The sequence below is a fragment of the Periophthalmus magnuspinnatus genome, chromosome 6, assembly GCF_009829125.3.
Source record: "Periophthalmus magnuspinnatus isolate fPerMag1 chromosome 6, fPerMag1.2.pri, whole genome shotgun sequence".
NCBI lineage: Eukaryota > Metazoa > Chordata > Actinopteri > Gobiiformes > Gobiidae > Periophthalmus > Periophthalmus magnuspinnatus.
The window spans coordinates 16,430,962-16,452,005 of NC_047131.1; the positions used below are offsets into that span (position 1 = coordinate 16,430,962).

Genomic DNA, 21,044 nt, shown 5'->3' on the forward strand with positions numbered 1-21,044 from the left:
CTTGTCCTGGTTTGGTCCTGGTTTAGTTCTGGTTTGGTCCTGGGTTAGTTCTGGTTTGGTCCTGGTTTAGTCTTAATTATAATGTGTTATGTGTGTGTTAAGTTTGCATCCACCCTCGGTTCCAAGTATATTTTGTTTAAAGGTGCACTATGTCACTTTTCTGGTGGGGTGTTCACAACCTTCTTGCTTCCGTGGAGATGTTATTGCTTTGCCTGAAATGTCCCACAATCTTTGACAAAGAACTGCCTTCTTTTTTGTTGTTGTTTAAAAACGTTAATTTTGTTCAATGTAATTTGATTCCACTTTGTTTTGACTTTCACCAAATATATTTTACTTTATTCCAATCTGTTCTGTGTGTCATTCATGCACAAGCTCCCTGAGCAGCCTGTTCTTCTGTCGTCTTAATGCGTTAATTGCCATAAACAATAGCCCAACCAACTAAATATTCTATAGTGGTTACAAGTACATTAAACTTATCTATTTTGCTTTCTTAATTTAAATTTTTGAATGCTTATTATACTATAAAAACATGCATCTTAGTGTAAGTTAGTCCATTTGAAGATTACTCCTTTTAGAGACCTATTTTAGTACCTGGCTTAGTTTAATTCTTATTTAGACCTGGTTAATTCAGCCTTCATTTAGCACTCAGTTAGGCTTCATTAATCCTTGCACACACACCACATCAACACTGGGACTAGACTTGGACTAAAACTTGACTAGACCATGACTAAACCAGACTCAAACCAGGACTAGACCAAGACACGTATTAGCATAGCCTTAGACTTGCTGTAGAGCTTTTTATACCTGTTTAGACAGAACCTGACTTAGACCCATTAAACCTGGTATAGTTCTGTTTTAGTCCTGATACTCCTGTTACTTCCTGTAGTGGTACTTGATGTGACAGATTTGCCATTTTAGCATGCAAAACTTAAAATACATCATCATTTTGCTTTGAGGAGCCACAATATTGTTTGAAGGTGTAGCCAATAACATAATTTGCTGCGTGGTGCATTTGCTGAACTCCTCCGAGGGGCCCGAAGGTGCTGAGAGCAGGCGGACTGACCCACCTCTGGGATCCTCGGCCTGCTTGGCCAGTTTACGCAGGGCAGCAGCGAATCCGGAGTTTGTAGACTGGGACACTGCGCTCCCATTGGTTAGAGGGTTCAGGGGACTGACAGTGGCCGTGGTGCGGGTTGCCGTGGAGATCATTCCTAATGATGGAGATTTATTGGAGTCATGGTTCATACCTGAGAAGGGAAAGAGGAGATTTGGGTTATTTTGTTGGTGTAAAAATAATTCTCCATTAATCTAATAACATTGCTGTCCTTCACAAACATTTGCTTTACATACAGGGGCATTGTTCGGTCTTCTCTCAAATACTTCATTCTGCAGCAAAGGGAAGGGCGGACATAATGCCAATGAAATGACATGCCAGTTTTCAGACATTTTAAAACAATTATTCCTGCAGTATTCTTTTTTATCTGCTATTAATTTAAAAGGCAACACAAGCCATCTGCTTCCTCTGAAAGTTCACACTTCGCTGGGATTGGTTAAATCTACCAGTCACTCACACAGAACATAACAGAGCCTGACCAATAGGCGAGTGGGTGGGGGGAAATGTATAAGCATAAAACAACATTCAACAGAAAAGCACTGAATCACCACCACAATGATGAGTGCAAATCAAACCATACATATATATCGATATATATGGTGTGACATTAACACATAAGTAACAATGGATTAACCTTACTTAACCTTGCTTGCAGATATTAAGTCGTTTTTGATAGATATTTAAGACACTTTAGTCATAATAAGAAATATCCGCTTTTGCGTATCACCACAGCAAAACATCCTTCAGATTTATTACGCAATTAATCCACGTAACATTTTTATGTACAAAATCCTATCTTACATGAGACCTCTTTCAATACCAAGTGTGAGTCTGCATTTCACTCCCCTTCTCTTAAGAGCCTGGGTCAAGAAATCAAGTTTGTTTACTAGATCCTGCTTAATACCTAGTGACATGGGCTCACTCTCCTCTCTCACTCTCTCTCTGTCACTATATCTCTTTCTCTGTCACTATGTCTCTCTCTATCTCTCTCCCCGCTCACTCGCATCGAACCAATGAATCGTGTCAGGACAGGCCTCCAGACTAACATTTTTTCCAGGAGCACAGTAGCCTCTGACTGAAATCTTTTATTAGTACAACCAGAAAATGTAGGGTCGCATGCTATAAATTAATATATTTTTTCCTCAGTTAATAGTTTCGAGCTAATTTACATATTTTATTCATGATTGACTGTAATGTAACCAGCAAATAGACGTTTAATGCAGACAGATTTCTTTATGAGCAGGAAGCAAGATCCAAGTGTCATCTGTAAAATGGATCGGGCTTGAAGGAAAATCATATATTGAGTAAATGTAAGTTTACTAGTCCCCTCAGTCCCCTCTCAATTATTCATATGTAGTTTCACTTATATATAGTCTAAGTAATAGTGTATTCTCTACTCTTCTTTCATATTCTTTGTATGCTTAAAACACTGAGGCTTTAAGATAAGATGTGTAGTTTATCACTGAAACTAGTCCCTGCACCTGTCCTCTGCAGTGACATAATAGTGAGTTTGCAAAGGTTACTGTGAGCAAGTATAAGAGTCACATTTTTATGAGAATAAAGTTGTAATTTAACAAGAATAAAGTCAAAATATTAGGAGAATAAAATTGTTGTCAAAGTAAAGGCATAATTTTACCAAGATTTAGTGCAAAAGGATGGAACAGATCCAGCCTGAGCGGCCTGAGCACAGCCTTAGCTCAGCTGTGTCTGCGCTGCTGTAGACGAGGGGACAGAGAGCAGTGCAAATGGGTGGGCCAAATATTAGTCAGATTAATACATTTTTCTAAATACTAAGCAGTTCTGATTGTGGATTTTTTGTGGATTTGTACACACCTCCCATAAATATCAAAAAAATAGCTTGTACATGTGCGAGTGTTTGAAAAAAATACTTGCACAGATGCCAAAAATAGGGGCAAAATGTGAGCATTTGGTGGCAGTCTGGAGCTCTGTGTCAGGGGGTGTCGAGGCAGTCTTTGTGTCTGTGAGGGGAGTGGGTACGCGTAGGTCCTCCACTGACCCTAATAGCAAATCACACGCCCGGATAGCTGCATGTCCCTTTCTCCTCCAGGGACCAACACATCTTCAGACATTGCATATGCACACATTATTAGCCACCAATAAGTTTGCAAGAAGTTAAATCATTGTTGGACTTCATTGAGAGATGTAGTCCAGAAGTTTATGGTGAATCAGCTCCTGAGTAAAAAAAAATGCAAATGGAATGATTTGAGCTACAACAACTAACTGGATTAATTAAGATTAATCAATAAACTTATTTAGTTTCTGTAAATGTGCAGCAGTGGCCTGCTCAAAAGTATCGGCATCAGCCATAAGAAGAAAAAAAAAAAATGTTAAAATGCATATTTGTCAATTTCTAGATTTAATGAGATCATCTTAAAATGTAAACAAATGGCATTAAATCAACAAGGAAAAAGATGACACAATATATTTAAATTTACATTTTTTGGTGCGTGTGTTTGGGTTTGAGTGATCCCAGCTAGGATGAGTGTAAACTGTTGTTGAACACTTGGGCAAGACACTTCATCCCCCTTCCCTATGTATGATCCTGTAGTGTGAGGAAATGATTGGTAGTGGTCTGAGGGGCAGGTGACGCAGATTGGCAGCCTCACTTCTATCAGTCTACCCCAGGGGCAGCTGAGGCTACAACAGTAAATTACCACCACTGAATATGGAGTGAATGAATAATGCACAAAATTGTAAAGCAACTTTGAGCGCCTGGAAAAGCACTATATAAGACTAATGCATTATTAAGAAGTGTTCAGAAGGCATAGTGTTAGCTTTGTGTGGTTCAAGTCTAGCAAAAATAAGTTAACTGACAGATTAATCAATTACCAAAATAAAAATGTGTTGCAGCCCAAGTCTTGAAATGTGGATAATAACTCTGCTATAAGCCTGCTATATATTTGAGATTAAACAAAAAATGACAAAAAGCTGAGACATGTGAAAAAGAACTGAAATATTTTAAACATTAGAATCAGGAAGTGGTTATTTATGCATTTTACTTCTTAAAAAATACGATCCATAAAAAGCAATACTGGTCTTTGCCCTTATATTGACCTGATCACACCCTTTTGTAAACACATGTATACATTAACCCATCAATCATTACTTGTAACCTGGGATTTTCCCTGGTTATTGACCCACTAATGTTAATTAAAGCTAGAATTAGCCATAGGCCTCCTGCCTGCAATGACCCTATTATAGTATTTTAACCCAGCACCACCAGAAAGACCAAGCAGCAGACAACTAGCTGAAACATTCAAATTCAAAAACATGATATTGAACATGGCACGTTGACAGGCCACACTATTCAGCAAAAATTGAATATTTAATTGAATCTGGGGCAAATTTAAAAACGTGCTGTAGTTGTTGTCTGTTGTCAAAGTGTCCCTGCCAAGCATCACGTGTGAAGACAAAGTGGTGCAGATAGGGTGAGATTTGAAAGCAAGTGAGAAAAAACAAACGGACAATACAATCCTTCTGTGTTTTGCAGAATGGAGCAACAAGAAAAAATAAAGCTAAATGATAGAACATTCACAATTTTATAAGTGCTACAAATATTCGCTAAAATGATTATAATCTAATAAAGATATGAATTAAATCAGAGTAAACCATGTGGTCTTATACATTTGTTCATTAGTGGGTCATTTAACAAAATAATCTTAAATCCTTCATTCACTTTATCACATTCAGTGGTTTTGCATGTAAACCCAAATCTGATTTAATATGGTTTCTGGACCTTTAAAGCGAACCTTCTATGCAAAATCAAGTTTTTTTTAGATTTTAACCATGTTATAGTTGTTTCCCCTTCTCATTTACCCTCTACAGATATTTCCTCTTTAAACTCCAATACAAGCTTTAATCATATTATCCAAAAACTAAACTGTTCAAAAAGTTTCAGCTTTGAATACTGCTATTTGGTGCTTAGTACAGTTTCTTCCCCATATGGTTAATTTCAACTGAGTTCTTTGAGGCTGATGTATTGTAATGGATTTTTACACAGGAATTTACCTAGACCTAGAAAGCACTACTTTCTATGAGATATCTTTAACATCTCTAACCCTGTGCTTGTCCTGTGTGGTCTGCTGCTTCTCTCTGCTCAATATGAGCCTTATAGAGGGCTGTCTCTGCTCACGATGAGTCTCATAGAGGGCTGTCTCTGCTCACAATGACCCCAGTAGAAGCTGCTCACTATGAGCCTAATAGAAGGCTGGTTTAGTTTGCTTTAGTCTTGATTCAGATCTGGTCATTAGTTCTCCTGTTTAGTCCTGGTGTAGTCCTGGTTCAGTTCTGTGCAGTCCTAGTTCAAAATGGCTCACTGGTTACTAAACATGTGAGAAGAGAATATCTCTGTTCTCTCTGTTTTCAAGGTAAACATGATTGACGTGTGCCACTGATCGATCACTAATCCTCCGCAGGTATATTTAATGTATTTAATGTCACTCTCAGTTTGCAAACGTTACCGGGTCGTTTCTCCTTCAGCACTGACTCTTGAACAGTTTAAAAACTCAGATGGAGCTTGGACTCATCTCTATTGCGCTGCCTGTACAGCAGGACTTTTCCTCATGTCCAATGCACAGACACAGTGGACTCGCCCCCTGATGTAAGTGCTGAGCAGAGACAGAGGGGGAGAGGAAAAGGACCTTTGATCCAGGGTTTGTGACTGACACACGTGACCTGGGTTAACATGCATCAAAATAATGTTTTGTTTTTATTGTGTTAACATGATAAAACCCGTAGCCCTTCCAAATGCAAACATGCAGACCTATAGATTTACAAAGATAAAACATGCTTATACCTAGGAAGCGAGTGTTGAAAAGTTTGTTAATAGCAACACAAACAGGTGTGAGGTAACACGTGGTGTCGCCTCTTACAAAATAAACATTGTGAGGCCACAGTGAAGGCACTGCATATACTACTGAAAATATACTTTGAATTGAAACATATGCCAAAACTTCCTAATGAAATCACAATGAGGTTCCATTAATTAAATTTGGCATTCCTTATGTTTTATATGCAAGAAAAATAATAGAATGTAAACTATACTATGTATATGAAGATAATTACAGTTATCATAATGTTAAACCAGCGATTTTACTATAATATGCTAATGCATTTGCCAGTAGTGACATAGCAGTTCAGTTATTCCATGGCTCTTTAGTTTACTCTTTGGCTAATGCATCTCAGTGGACATTTCACCAATATTGTATGTTGCCAATCACATAACATTTTTTGATGTTCAATTCCAATATCTATTGGTTTCACTTTCCTCTTATAGGATTTTAGAATTTGATGCCACATCTAAAAAGGAGCTGGCACAATGCAATTTACTCTTTTAGAAAGAAATAACCAAATTATTGGATTAATTAAGGATTGGCTTAAAAAAATATTGTATCAACCAGGGCTGGCGGGGCCTATAAGTGGAGTAAGCAGCTGCTTAGGGTCCCGAAGCCACCAGAGGGCCCCCAAGAGCCCATACATTTATATTGAAAATAATATAATATGTAAAGTTTCATTGGAAACAGGGCTGGTGTGTGTGGCTCTCAAACAATTACATTTGCTCTTATCTATAGTAGCAAAATATCTGCTGCTGCCTACATTTGTTTTGAAAGTTAGTGAGCTTAAGTTTAAAGTCTAAAGTCATGGGCAATGCATCAAGAACGCAAAAGGATGATTGTTTTGTGAAAGACGGTAAGAGGACTTGAAATGGCATATTGCTTTGTTCTTACTTAAAATATTTATATAACACATAAAAGCTACATATCTGAGCCACATGAACACAGAGTCAGATTGTTAAATTGTCTGCTTTTCATTGTTAGCTTTTTCTTTCACAAACAACCATCAAATAAGCTTTTGTGAATCTTTAGGCTACCACAGGGTGCTCCTGTTATCAAATCAGTTGTACAACTTTTGGTTTTTGCCCTACCCACCTCTGCATTTCATAATGTAATTGTAATCCCACTCTAGCCAACTGGAACACATTACAATGAAAAAAGGTAAAAATGTCTATAATTTCAAAAATCTGCTGGAAGAGGGTCCCCAAACCCCCCTTACATGTTTGTCTACTGTTCTTGTAGCTATAGAGGTGATGAAAGCATTGTCATAATGTTGTCAAATGTGAATCACCAATACCTGAGCCAGGATACATCCACTACAGGGGGGCCCAGTGACAAATTCAGCTTAGAGCCCCCTGAAAGCTAGAACCATCCTGGTATCAATCATTAACATTACTTGATGGTTGATATTAAAAGATAATTTGCATATTTTTTGCTGGAAGATGATGAACTTTCCAGTTTTTGTTTCATTTGGACGAGCCAGGACATGCAAATGCAGAGATGTTAACCATAAACCATTACATCAGCATTTTGTTAAAAGAGGAATCCTACTATTGAATTCTGACCTTCCCTCCACCACAATTTCAAACTAACTGCTGTTTACTTTCAAGTTTGTTATAAGCTTGGAAAACGGAGGAGAGAAAGTGCACTCTGATATATGGGATCTAAAATAGTGTTTAATATTCTTAAGATGAAAGGATTAAAAAAGCGAGCGCAGCGCCTGTCAGTCTGTTAGTAACTGCCAAAGAACAGTGAAGGCAAGTGTGAAACAACATGTCAACTCTCTCCTTACTAAACAAACACCCGTGACCCAAACATGCTCCATGCTACATCGCCTCATGGTTTCAAACAACTTACGGCTCCCAAACTGACCGCTACAACCCAACACATCCAAATTCATCTGAAGGGAAGTTTTTCATACATAGATTGTAGAAAATGAAAAACATTTGCTGAATAAGATTTTTGTGTAGTGTATGTGTGTGTGTGTGCACCCGACAGTCAAGACACAAGATGATAAGAAGACTATCCACTCCTCTTTTTACCTCCTTCAACTATTCTATCGTTTCATACACCCACTTAACCAACACAAAATCATCAACAAAGCATGTGTATTCTATCTCTCCTTCTTTCTCCATCCTTACATCGCGTCAATAAGCTCATATGCGAAAAGATTACTCACTCACCACCGCGCGTCTTGCTGCTGCCTCTCTCCTCTTTCTCTCCTCTCTCTCTCTCTCTCTCTCTCTCTCTGTATCGCTCCGAGCCTTGCAGCTGCTGCGTGGTCACGTGACCTTCTTTCTAACCCTGCCCACCCTCCCCCCTCCTCCTCTCCTCCTCTTCACACACACACACACACAGACACACACACATCCCCTCTTCTTTTTCTCCTCCTTCTCTCCTCATCGTTCACCCTCTTCATCTCCGAGGTTCTTTCTCTCTACTCTCTCTTCCACAATACTCGTGTTCAAGACATTCTTAGCTGTTTGTTTTTTTTCACTTGTAGTGTGTGGTCAAACAAAGGGGGAGGGGTGCATTGGGGGGGAGGGGGGCAATGGCAAGGCAGTGGGTGGGTTATGTATGTGCGCTAGTGTGAAGCGTCATCCATCAAAGTGCTGTCTCTGCCACGGAGAGGCTGTCTGCTTTGGGGGGAGGGGGGTACGTGCGCGTGGGGTGGGTGGGGATGAGGGGGGTGGACTCCAGGAAAAGGGGGGGGGGGGGGGGGGGGGGGGGTTGGGTGTCTGGCAGTGACCTTTCACCTTTCAACTCCGACCTCTCCGGACCCCTGTCGGCAGGAAGTCAAAGGATAAGACACAACAGTGAGAAATACACATTGAGAGTAACTGATTTAGCCAAGTTTTATTAATCAAAAAATCAGCTAAAGAAAAAAATACTGATTTCAATGAATTCAACTAGCAAATTGGAAATTATATAATATTTAACGTGTGATGATGTCCTTTCTAGAGAACAAAAACCTTGTCTCTATGGGATCTTATAACAGGACTGCTAATCGTATGGTAGAGCTGGCAATATGACAAAAAACTAATGATTATTTTAGTAGATGAGTAGTGACGATTAGTCTTTTAATAGTTGCAGCCAAAATTTCAGTTTTTGGAACATAAAAAATACACATTATACATTTCCATTTAATAATTAATCAAATTCAAATTTCATTCCCTAAACTCTGAACTCTGCTCCAAAACACATGCTTTTACTGACTGAGGGTTGACTGTAGGCCTCTCCATTAAAAAGACCCAAGCTGATGATTGATAGTTGGAACTGATTGAATTGATCGCACAAACCTGCCTTGAGTTTTAGTTAATATTTTTGTTGTTTTCTTGAATGGTACTATTACTGCCATTACAATATATGTTTGAAATGTACAATTGACAGAAAAATATTACTGGATTAGACTCCTATGTTTGTGAATCAATTCCACATGGTAGAGCTGCAAGATTTATTGCAATTAAATTGAAATTTCAAAGAAAAATCACAAAGGCTACAGTTATTGAAGCATCAACATTTCCTCCACAAACAACAAAACCTCCTGTCTTATTCTACATAAAAACTCCTAATCCTGTAGTTTAAATCTGTATAAACTGGAATATACATAATTCCCGTATGAGTTTGTCAGTTCATATTTGTCTTTTTGTCAGTTCTCTTGGGCAGGTTTAAAATGTGAACTTTATAAATTGAAAATCAAAATTCATGCAACCCCACCATGAGTATCCAAATCCCAGAACTGGCCTGCACAACAGTAAAAATAAACCTTCTGTTCTTACGTGGAGTACATTTTCATGATTTTCCTTAAAACACCACACAGCAGCTTAATTAGCTTGGACAAAGGTCAAATGAGTCAAATGAGCTAACAGAAAAAGAGCTCCACTGGGGGCCTGCATTTGTGCTGTGGTGGTTTGACCTGTTTAATAATCCCATAGAGAAAATCACTGTCTGGTTGGCTAGAGCACAGATTACATAAAGATTATCTAATTATATAGTTACATTACAAACAAATCGCCAACTTTACACAGTATTAGATAGAAGTAATTAGCCAGGACTGAACAAATACTTTCAAACGGCTGTAAAGATACTGGGACATTAATTTTGTATTTCAGAACATTTTGGTAGAGGTCTGAACTACAGGGTTAGCAGGTTTTACACAGAATAGCAACAAGTAGGACTGCAAGATTAACTGCAATAGAATTGAAGTCACAATTTGAATGGATGTCTGTGTAATCTGTCAGTCGTCCAGGTCTGATTCATAATAAAAAACAAAAGTAAAATCTGTCAACTGGACAAAAAAGTTGTAGGAGCAAAGACATTTGGCTGCTCATCCAAGCCACTTCTTCAGTTCTCGTCAGATTGCTGGTGGATGCAGCCTTATATATATCTGCTAATTATGACTCAGGCACAGTGCACACTTAGTGTAGCTCAACAGACCTAGCCTACAAACAGAAACTGTAAACAAAAGCTGTTTCCAGTTTCAGTGTAGTTAGCTCCTCCCTCCTAGATATAAGGCAGTGTCCACCAACAATCTTGACTTTTACAATTTGAATGGAGGCAATTGGCAAATCCCAAAGGCCGCAGTTATTTAAGTTGTTTGCAATTAACAAAATATTCTATCTTATCATCTAAAAAACCCGATAACCCTGTAGTTTATATACCACTACAAATGTTTGGAAATATATGAGATTCTTGGATTAGTTAAGCAGTTCAAATTTCTCTCAAATGTTATTCCGTCTGGACACATTTAAAATGTGCACTTTGAACAGAATCTGTTGAAACACAAATTGCATTTCTAATCACAATGTTTGTCAGAAAAGTCATAATTTCAAATTTGGACACAATTTTTCAGCCCCAGCAAGAACAGCCAAAAAACTATAAATAATAGCAAACTTGCAATGTGCTAATTGTTAACATACTTGACTCTATTCTGACTGCTAACACAAGCCACACTGCTAATATTGTACCGCCACGTACCTCTATAAAACTTGTAGCAATGTCACAAGTCCATGGTGAACTTCTTCTAAGTTTTCAGAAAAGTTGGCCCGGGTTGACAGCAGAGGAGAATACTGTGTGTGCTGCCTTTCAATCATCAGACAGACTGACAAGGCTATATGCAGTACACTAACACCGCAGAAAACCCAAGACTTCCACACCAGAACACCACAGTACAAATAACGAAAACAGCTATTCAGTTCTTGTCATCTTTTAATCAAATCATAATAAGGGCTAACAGTGTCGCAGATTTGCAGAAGGGGTATTCAAGCATAAAGCTGCATTACACACAAAATCAATGAATTACGATATGATGATGCCATATTGAATCAGAATCATCTTACAATTAATAAAAAGATATTGTCCAGAGCTTAAGTGTAGAAAATATAGCAAATTGAAAAGCTCATCGATCTAAAATGTGGGTTGGCTAAAAGAAAGCAGAGTTAGCTACATAGACATGATGATTATTCCTTGTCAATGTGAAATCTCCAACATTTTCTCATGTGACAACATTCACACACAAGGACACACATGTTGGCTTTTCATACCTTTTGGGGACATTTCCTGGAGACTTGCCTGAACTTTAACCTATTTTCCCCATGTCTGCTCTTGAAATCATTATATTGATCTAATAAGAAAGAACCTATGTCACATGAACCAGATTTTTGTCTCCATAAAGGAGGCAGGCAGGTCCCCATGATGTGTGTGAGTGTATATTTTAGTCCTCACAATGCAATGAATAACAGCAGTAACAGTACATGCTGTCTGATGTCATGGGATGTCGGACATGTTGAAGCTCATCTTTGACACCTTCCTATGTTGTCGTCTTTCACTTTCTCTCTTTTGCTCTCCTTCCCTCTCTCCCTCTCCTCACACATGCACAGGGAGGAGTGGGAGGAAACAGGCACATTACTACAGCACAGGAGTCCAATCGTGGGTCAGAGAAAGAGGTTGGATCAAACCATAAAATAACCATTGCCATGTTAGTACTGGCCACAGTAGTGGTACTTAATAGAAAATAGAAATCTATACTGTATATCTCTATTGGCCAATGCATTTTCCTTAAGAAATTAAATATATTCCACAATGTTAGTGTGAAAAATAACAAATAGAATAAGCATGTAGTTTACGTTTTGCCATTGTGTAGTGGTTGTAGCTTAAAGCGGGTGTATCACTTTTTTCTCCCTGTAATACAGTCAAATTGTCTAATTATAAGGAATGTTTTATTGTCTAAGAAGCAGGAAATGCATTGTTAGCATACTATTTGTTATTACTAGTCTCTGAAAGTTGTGAAAAAGAGCAGAGTTTCACAACCAGGGGTACGGGGATCCATGGGGCTACAAGAGTATTGCCAGGGGAATGATTTCAGATCTAAAAGAATTTGAATCTCACTAGTTCTTAGTAATATATTTTGCACACTTTATAATGTTCCTGTGGGATGATTTTGAGATAAATATCATTAAAATACAAAAACAGAATAGTTGGTATTGGCTATAATAGTAAAAAAGAAAAAACAAAACAAAAAACACATTACTTAATAAAGGGGGTACTCAAGACTGTGAGACAGCATTTTTGGGGTACACAAGACACAAAAGGTTGGGAACTGTTGAAAAAGGCCTTATATACTCATCATGGTAAATACTGCTAAGAATGCGTTAAGAAAGTGAGAAATAACTTTAAACTGTAAAATTAACTAGTTCTGTTTTTCGCATATTTAAGGCATTAAAAATCAGGTACCGTGCTTATAACTATCTCTTGCTTACACCTGATTAAGTACAAGTTTAGTCCTGGTTTAGACCTGGCTTGGCCCTGACTGAAGTCTTTGGTTTAAGGATAGACTTTGGACTGGAACTGGATCAGGTTTAGCCCTGTTCTGAATCAGGCAAATTCATAGTAACCCTTTTTTTTACATTTGTCTAGAAACTTGGCAATTGGCAAATATTATCCATCACATAACCATTACATCTTTCCTTCATACCACATAGCCCCCGTCAGTCCACAATACAACTGTAGCTCTGGTTACATTATAACTTGGATGTAATTATTCGGCTTGATAATACCACTAAAAAACTTAACACTGCTTTTTACAATAGCTTCTGGGCAAATTCCTCTGACTGGGGCTGCGCACACACACACAAGACGGGAGCACCACGCGGGAGAGGAGAAGTAGCCAAATGTTTACGGCCTCTTAAACTTGTCTGTAATGGTAGTCAGAGTGGCGTCAACACAGCGGTCTCTGGGGTTACTCTGGGGGGCGCTAAATGGCTTTACAGGCCCCCAGTCCTTTCGGCAGCTCACTTAACACTTCCCTTACAATCCATAAACAAGAGCCCCGGTGCACCGCTCATGGCATCTGACACTGCACAGACACAGACAGAGCTGCACAGTAATCTCACAATCGGAATCGGAATTTGAGTGTAGGTGCGATTACCAAAACCCAATGACAGCAACTATTTATGTAATAGATAGGTAATGTCCACTGTAAAAAAAAAACCAAAATCATCTGCTAATCCTTAAATTTCATGCAAATTGTCTCATGTAAACAAAGATCTTTGTTTTTTCAGTGTGTGCGTGCTTGTTTCTACACTGGTCTGTCCTAAAGTGTATGCTCTCTTGACCTGATGAATTCTGATGCTGAATTTAAAGCAACACTGAAACATTTCTGTTTGTGTATAACTTTCTAGAGGTGTCACATCACTTGTATGTTTCAATTCTAACATCACTTGTATGTTTCGATTCTACATGAAAAAAGATATGGTTCAAAATCTCCTTGAAAACAAGCAGAATGAGGCCCTTCTGCAGGCCAAATAAGAGTCAGGTTTTTGGAGATGCAAGCCTCGATCACAGTAAGTACGCATGTTTTTCAGTGGAACAAAAATATCCAAAATGAAAAAACATGTGCTTTTATTTTTATCTGTTTGGCTAAAAGTTGCATAAAAATGAAATTGTTATATTTGAGTATGTTTTTAAGAGAAAAAGTATTAGTTTGTACAATATCTTTGACACATTTCTCTTGAAAAATTTTACCACAGCAAAATACACTTTTACATTCAAAATCATCCTCCAAAAGCAGGTTTTACCATCAAAACTCTCAAACGTTTGTCATGTGTTTTCATGTGCTCCTTCATTCATTTGACAGTGCAGCTCAGAAGCTTAATCCTGTTCTCAGAGACCACAGAGTCCGACATTTGGGATCACACTTTATACACAGGAATCTGGGGCCGGAAAAGCTTTACTTTTTGTCTAAAACTTATCTGTATTTTATAATGTGAAATAAATAATTAAAAGTAAATAAACATATAAACATACCAATAGCAGATTACTAGATTTTGCAATACTTGCTCAAACATATTTATGTTGAAGAAAATTGAAAGATGTTGGAATAGCAAATAGATCAACATTATTTTATTGTTTTCTTTGGATATATACAGTGAATGTATGATGTCTCTGTTCACACACTCTCTGCTCTCTGCTCCTTTATTGTTAGATGTTCCATTTTTTTGCATTTCTTTACAGAGTTTGGGCCAATGTCCTTAGCGACGTGAAAACAGACCTGTAGTACTGAAAAAAACAAGGTGAATTCAATGATTGTGAAGTTTCTGAATAAGAGCTGTGCCATATGCGTGAAAATTGTGTGAATGATGAGAAATGTTCTAAATGATATGAAGACCTGTGCCCCCGTTCAGAAACATGTCAAGTGATCAAACTAAACCAAGTTTAAAAAAAAAAGTCTAAAATGCATAGAATTTTTGTATTAGCAGTTCATATTTCAGTCTTTTCACAAACATTAGTGCCCCTGGACACATTTAAAATGTGAATTTTGAACAGAATACTACTATCAAAAATTCCAATTCAAACCATAATCACAATCATTTTGAAAAAGTGTTTCAAAATCGTTGAGCCCTACACTACATAGACGTGTGTGGGGCTAAAATGACTGGAGCTATGGATAGAGTAAGCTCAATTAGCTGAGTCAGGGGCAAGAGTGCGTCACCAAATGTATGCATGTGACCCCTGGGGAGCAAGCAACCTCAGAGCGCATTTATGGTCTGAGGAGAAATGAAGCAGAGAGTACAAACTGTAATAAGTGACACCTCCAACAGTAGCACAACAAAAGGGAGGAGAGATAATAGCACGTAACAGCATGAGACAGAGCAGAAGAGAGATTTGCAAGGAATAACCCCATTTAAACTGTTCAGAGGGATTGGGGATGAAAGTGACATCTGGTGGTGACGGTGAAGATTGCAATTGTATGAATAAATCACACTTGTTCTTTTGATGTGAGGGGAGTAGCACATCATATTTTTATTTATAATTTTTTTTGACAATGGAAAATCATATCCAGATACTAATCAATACTAAACTATGACAAAACTAGATACTCCTTTGAACAAGTACCAATACTGAAAAATCACAAATAGAAAATCGGACCTTTCCTGAATAGTGCAGTTCGTGAATGGATGGTCTTTCATCAGTGCTATGACTGCACAGTAATATTATAGAGGGGGTATTTTACTTCTATGGGGTATTAACTGCTAACTGCAAACTAGCTTCCTGAAATCCAGCCCACAAAGTCCTGCTTGAGACTAAGGACAAAGAGCCAAAGGAGCAGAACATCACAGCAGTCAGATCTAGCACTGCCCTCAACCCCAAACACTAGACCGTACCTCCTAAATCCTACCTCCTACCTTTTGAGCTGAATTTAAAAAAAAAACAAAAAAACACTTGATTGTCTTCCTTCATTTTATTAAGTGCATTATTTATTACTGTAGTTTGAATTTGGAGCCAGAGGAAAACGTGTTGCTTTATTGGTCATCTACCTCAACTTTAGCATGCATTAAAACAAGGAAAAAACGTTTTGTGTAATGTGTTATATTTAATAATTACGGTATGGCACTAAATCTCCAATATTCTGTTAAACTAACATTATTTCTAACCATATCCTAATATACTTTGATCATAGAGTATATTGGCCCTTATAGCATTTATAAAAAATAATATAATACTTATGATTACTGTGAATTAAAACAGGCAAGGCAAGTGTTTTAAATAAGAAAGAGATTAAAATAAATTAAACTAGGACAAACACTTTAAAATAAAAATGTAATGTTATTATTGTATACACAATCAATAAGATTGTGTTTTAATCTAAAAGGTCCCAGCACAGAGAACACTTGGATTAGTGTTTTTGACACCCTCTACTGGTATCAGTGAGGAGTGAACTTGAAGCATGTTGTCATAGCAGCATAGTTAACAACATGACATTCACAATAACAAATAGAATCTTCCCTTTGCACACGTAATTTAAGTACAGAAATGCTCAAAGTAAGTTCATACGAGCCTACAGGGGCACGTTCATCTCTCTGTTCATCAAAAATACTTGCATATACAAACTATCATATTTACAGCCTGTTTGGCATGACATGGGAGCATTAAGAACAGGCCGGTCAGTCACGTACAGTTAGCCTAACTGCTGGTTTGGGTAATTAGTATTAGTGTCATTCACCATCACAGAACAGCATAGCACGCATCATTTCCTCAGTACAAGTATGCACAACGACACTGTAGAATGACTAAGAAAACAAGCATTCAAAAGTACTCACCTCACTCAACTCTACTATCTGTATGTAAACATGTGCTACTGTGTGACAGCACCACTAAACTCCATCTGCCCTGCCCATGTTACCGGTTATTATTCAAAGCTATCCAACTTCATATTTAACAAACAATTATAACATCTCATCCAATAATTGTGTCAAATGATGCTTCATGCTTAAATGCCAGGATTAATCACATTTACTTTTGTGATGATAGCTAGCAATTATTTCATTACACTTGTCACACTGGTTTTTATTGGAATGTTGTGACGAATTTTGCCTATTAATCGGTCTGATAAGTTGATACAGCTTGAATTGTAATTTAACTACATCTCTGGTTTGATTAATTTAAATAAATAGATTTGATAAGGATAATTCTTTTAGAAACAATCCAGCAATAGCAGTAATCTGCAATCCTAGTGCATGTATGAATATGGTAATTTGCATGAAAGAGAATGAAGGGTTTAACTTGTTTTGCTGGTCAATAATAATCATGCCATCAGTACAAAACAATAGCCTAGTAATTGCCTAATACACTGGACTCATATCTGTAGGTTTAAGGGTGATGAAAAATGTACAACGTTGCCTTAACAATTAACAATTTAAAGCAAAATATTGCATCTCAAAATGTTTCCTATAATAGAAAGCTGAAGACATAAGATACTCAACAACTCAATAGTAAAAATTATGACTTTCTTTTTTAATAACAAACGCAACTGAGAAATTAATCAAAAATCAACCGCAGTGAAGATTCAGTAATTTCTAAATGACTAAATTCTGTCTTGTTTATGTTAATTTTTTCATATTGCCCAGACCATATACCAATTTGACATTATAGCCTTCGAAAAGCCTTCTTACAACACATTCAAATTCACAATCCAAAAAGTCCACCTGTGTCTGCTCCACCATACTTCTGCTTCACCCCTTATCACACCACCCATGCCACTGATCTGTATACTGTGATCCAGATGATGCAAAGAGATAAGACACGGTGCCCACACATACACTGTATTTCCTCCTCTGTGATGGAGGTGTGTGTAGACACTTGTCAGACAGTTTGACAGCCGCAGCAGCACATCCTAAGGCTGGCCCCGGGCTCAAAGACACACACAGTCACCGCCTGTACAAAGGTGTGTGATACAAAGCATTGGTTTGTGTTAAGAGATACCGCAAAGAAAGACAGAAAGAAAGCAATGAGAGCAGGGCGTGCGGTTAACCTGACAAACAGCTAAAACGGCCATGAGAAACTTCCAAGGAGTGGTTAGTTCTGGTGACTTGGACATGTTATTAATAGAATGCGTACCTGGTTTAAAGGGAATGCATTGTTTACTGGTGACAAAAAGAAGGAAGAGCCAGCTTAAATGCCATTATTGCATTAGAGCTGTTTAGTTTATGCTGAATTACGTACACATTGTGTCTGGGGCTTTCATAATGTTTTTCTGTTCAGTGTTTGGTCATTACATAAGCTGTGTAAACATACAGACATGTGATTTTTAAGGCAAATGTTCATAAATATTTTGATAATGAATTATTGACCAGCTTATTACTATCCCCACACTGCCCGTTTGAACACATTATTACCATAATACCATACCATAAGTCTATTATTCAAAAAAGAAAAATACAACATAGTCGTTAAAAGATACAGTACCAGTTTCATTTGGAAATGGCTTCACTCTCAGAAGTGAATTACAATAGGACTCAATTAAGTCATCTTCACAGATGCTTTATATAATTTTATAAACAAGTATTTATCAATAATATGACATTTTGTCGAAATCCTGGATGATGGATCCAGGGTGCCTATTATATTAGATAGGACAGTGTGACTATGTTGACTTCACTATATCCATGGAGACTCCTTATAAGGTGCTACAGGTAGATCTGCATCATTATATTCACTATGTATATTCTGCTCACAGTTCATTGATAATCACACCGTATGTGTGAGCTTGCACTGGAGATAGGCTAAACTGTCCAAACAGAAGCAGTGAATGGCCGTGGCTTTACAGTAGGCCTATCTTCTGAGAGGGGGTAATTAAAGAGATTGGAGGTTTACTCAGTAACCCCTGATGAGCAGCTGGTCTCCGGCAGGTCAGCGGCAGCAGCAGCACATGGTGCGTGGAGCCGTGTGTGTTGAACTCCACCTGCGGGCTGTGTACACACAAAAGCGCCGTGATCCGCTTGACTGCTGCTAATGCGCCCAGCGGCATCTATCTGAGCTGAACAATACAGGAGCTGTTAAAGGTCCCGGATTAAAGAGCCACTCCGCTGACTCTCATGGGTGCTGCCGGAGTGTGACGAGCATCACAAGGAAACTGGGTGACACAGGGCCATATCCACGTGTGCACAAAGTTTACCAGAGGCAAACAGTAGCGCTGTTTAATCACAGACGAGTTAGACGGGAAAGATAACATAACGATAAACCACAGTCACTTTAAACTGCAGCCTCGCTCGCAGCTGCTCAGTCAAGCTGCTCATTGTCTCACACCGAACCGGAAGTGCACTTCACCACATTCACCTAAAACTTGAAATTTACCCAGTGGAAACTGAATTCGCGTGATAGCACAACTGACATTAGACTTGTGGTTACCAGAAAACCCAAACTCTTCGCGCATGATTGGATCCACGCGTTGATGTCACACGTTTATTTTGAAAATCCCACCAGAAGTAGTTTTCTAATGCTACATTTGCATTGTCTGTAACGCTTTAACGAACGAGACTGCTTGATTTCCTTTTAATGAGTGATTTTATCATTTTGCGTGCCATAAACACTGCAAACACAGTATCACCGTGCGTTTTACCCAAATTTACCCAAATTCATTTTTATTTAAAAAAAGATTTGGTGACGCCTGCGATGTGAACATGACAGTAGTCCAGCCACTGTGGGCTTTATAAAACCAAACTGAGCGACCAACGAGCGCGTTAAACCCCGCAATAAAAGCAAGAATAAGTCGCCAAGCACAAAATGGAGTTGACGATATGCAAAACTGAAACACAGCACAATACAAAGCACAGCGCTCAAACTTCAAGAGTAAGCTACTTCTAAACAACAGGAAACTACTCACCGCGCCACCAACGAGAGCAAGATCCGGGATTTTAACGCATCCTTGTTCGAATAAAACTACAACAAGCAAAACGAGAGCAGCTCCGACGCGGTGCGCTGATGTGATGTGTGCGGGGTAGGAGAAGGACAACACATGAACTGTCCTCAGGGAGAAAGAGCGAGGGAAAGGGGCGGGGGATGAGCGCGGGGAAGGAGGGGGGAGAGGAGAGGAGGGCCACAGCACCTGCTCCACGGCGCTCCCCGGAGACACGGACACAGGAGGAGGGAGAGAGGGGGCACAGAGAGGGAAAGAGCAGGCCCCCCACCGCCGCTGATAACCCCAACGCCGCCTGGGCATGTTTACTGTCCGCTAGAGACAATCAGAGGTGTGAGTCCCCAGCCCCATGACCGCACACTGAGCAGCGAATTAAGCACAACATTAGCGCATTCAGTGGAAGGGATGGAGTAAAGGCGTTAAGCACGGGGGTAAAAGGACGGGCATGGCGCACTGAGTAAACACTGTTATATCAATGCGCGTGTTTGCTTTTCTATAGCCTGTGCAAACTAGAGTCCTTTACATTATGCAGCCAAATATTGGATGACATCAAGTGTGGATCCTCGCTAAAAATGATAATAAAATGGATTTGATTAGCCTATTAGCCTGTACTGTAATAACCTCTTTTTGGGCAGTGACCTATAAAATATCAATAGCCTGTGTGTTGAGAGCAACATTGCTTATGTGTGATTTAAAGGTGCACTATGAAACTTTTTAGATGGAGGGTAGACAATTGCTGGTTTCCATGGAAATGTTATTGCGTTGCCTGTAATAAATATCCTGGTGCAGCAAGAGACAAGCAAGTGACGATTAAGCCAAGTTGTCAGAAATGTGGAGAGTAAAAATGCATATTTTCAAGGTACTTTTTAGCATTGGAAATACTTGATGCAAAATATGTTTAATGCCATACTAAGAAAAATTCCAGGCAATGGAGACAAGCAAGTAGTTTATCCTCCATCTGAGTATCATGGGCTCCCATAACAATCTTCTAATATGATAAAAATAACTTTTTCTCTATCAATTCTTGTTTGTCCTTGGGCAAATCATGTTAATTTTTACACTTTTCACTTTCAACACTGAGTTCGTTTGTCTGTGTCTGAAATCACCGTGTTAAAACCCGGCCTGGATTGTGATCACTGACATTATCCACTTGTACATCCTCCAGGCTCTGCGTCAGCTCAGCATCAGCACAGCCAGCCTCATTGAGTCCTTCTACACATCCCCTGGGTCCTCTCTCTCTCCTCCCCTCCTCCTCCTCCTCTCCCTGGTCATCCATCCCTCCATCCCCGTCTCCAACCAGCTGCTCCACTTTGCAGATATTTAACAGCTGTTTTGCAAGCACACTTCTACACTGCGTCTTTCCATTTTTGCTGCTAAGTTTCAT

At 38.8% G+C, this 21,044-nt stretch overlaps 1 protein-coding gene across 3 annotated transcripts in view; it reads right to left on the reverse strand.

Moving 5' to 3' along the window:
• LOC117372025 (genetic suppressor element 1-like) overlaps positions 1 to 21,044 on the reverse strand; it is a 59,025-nt gene that overhangs the window by 15,867 nt on the left and 22,114 nt on the right. Inside the window, exons 1-2 of one of the 3 annotated variants that reach the window (XM_033967740.2) lie at positions 19,628 to 19,816; positions 1,068 to 1,247 (exon numbers count right to left, since the gene is read on the reverse strand). In XM_033967740.2, the coding sequence (XP_033823631.1) occupies positions 1,068 to 1,245 (178 nt within the window). In that variant the 5' untranslated portion in view covers positions 1,246 to 1,247; positions 19,628 to 19,816. Of the gene's footprint in view, positions 1 to 1,067; positions 1,248 to 8,150; positions 8,209 to 19,627; positions 19,817 to 21,044 lie in introns of those variants that run through there. The other 2 variants (XM_033967741.2, XM_055222450.1) reach the window with 2 other exon arrangements.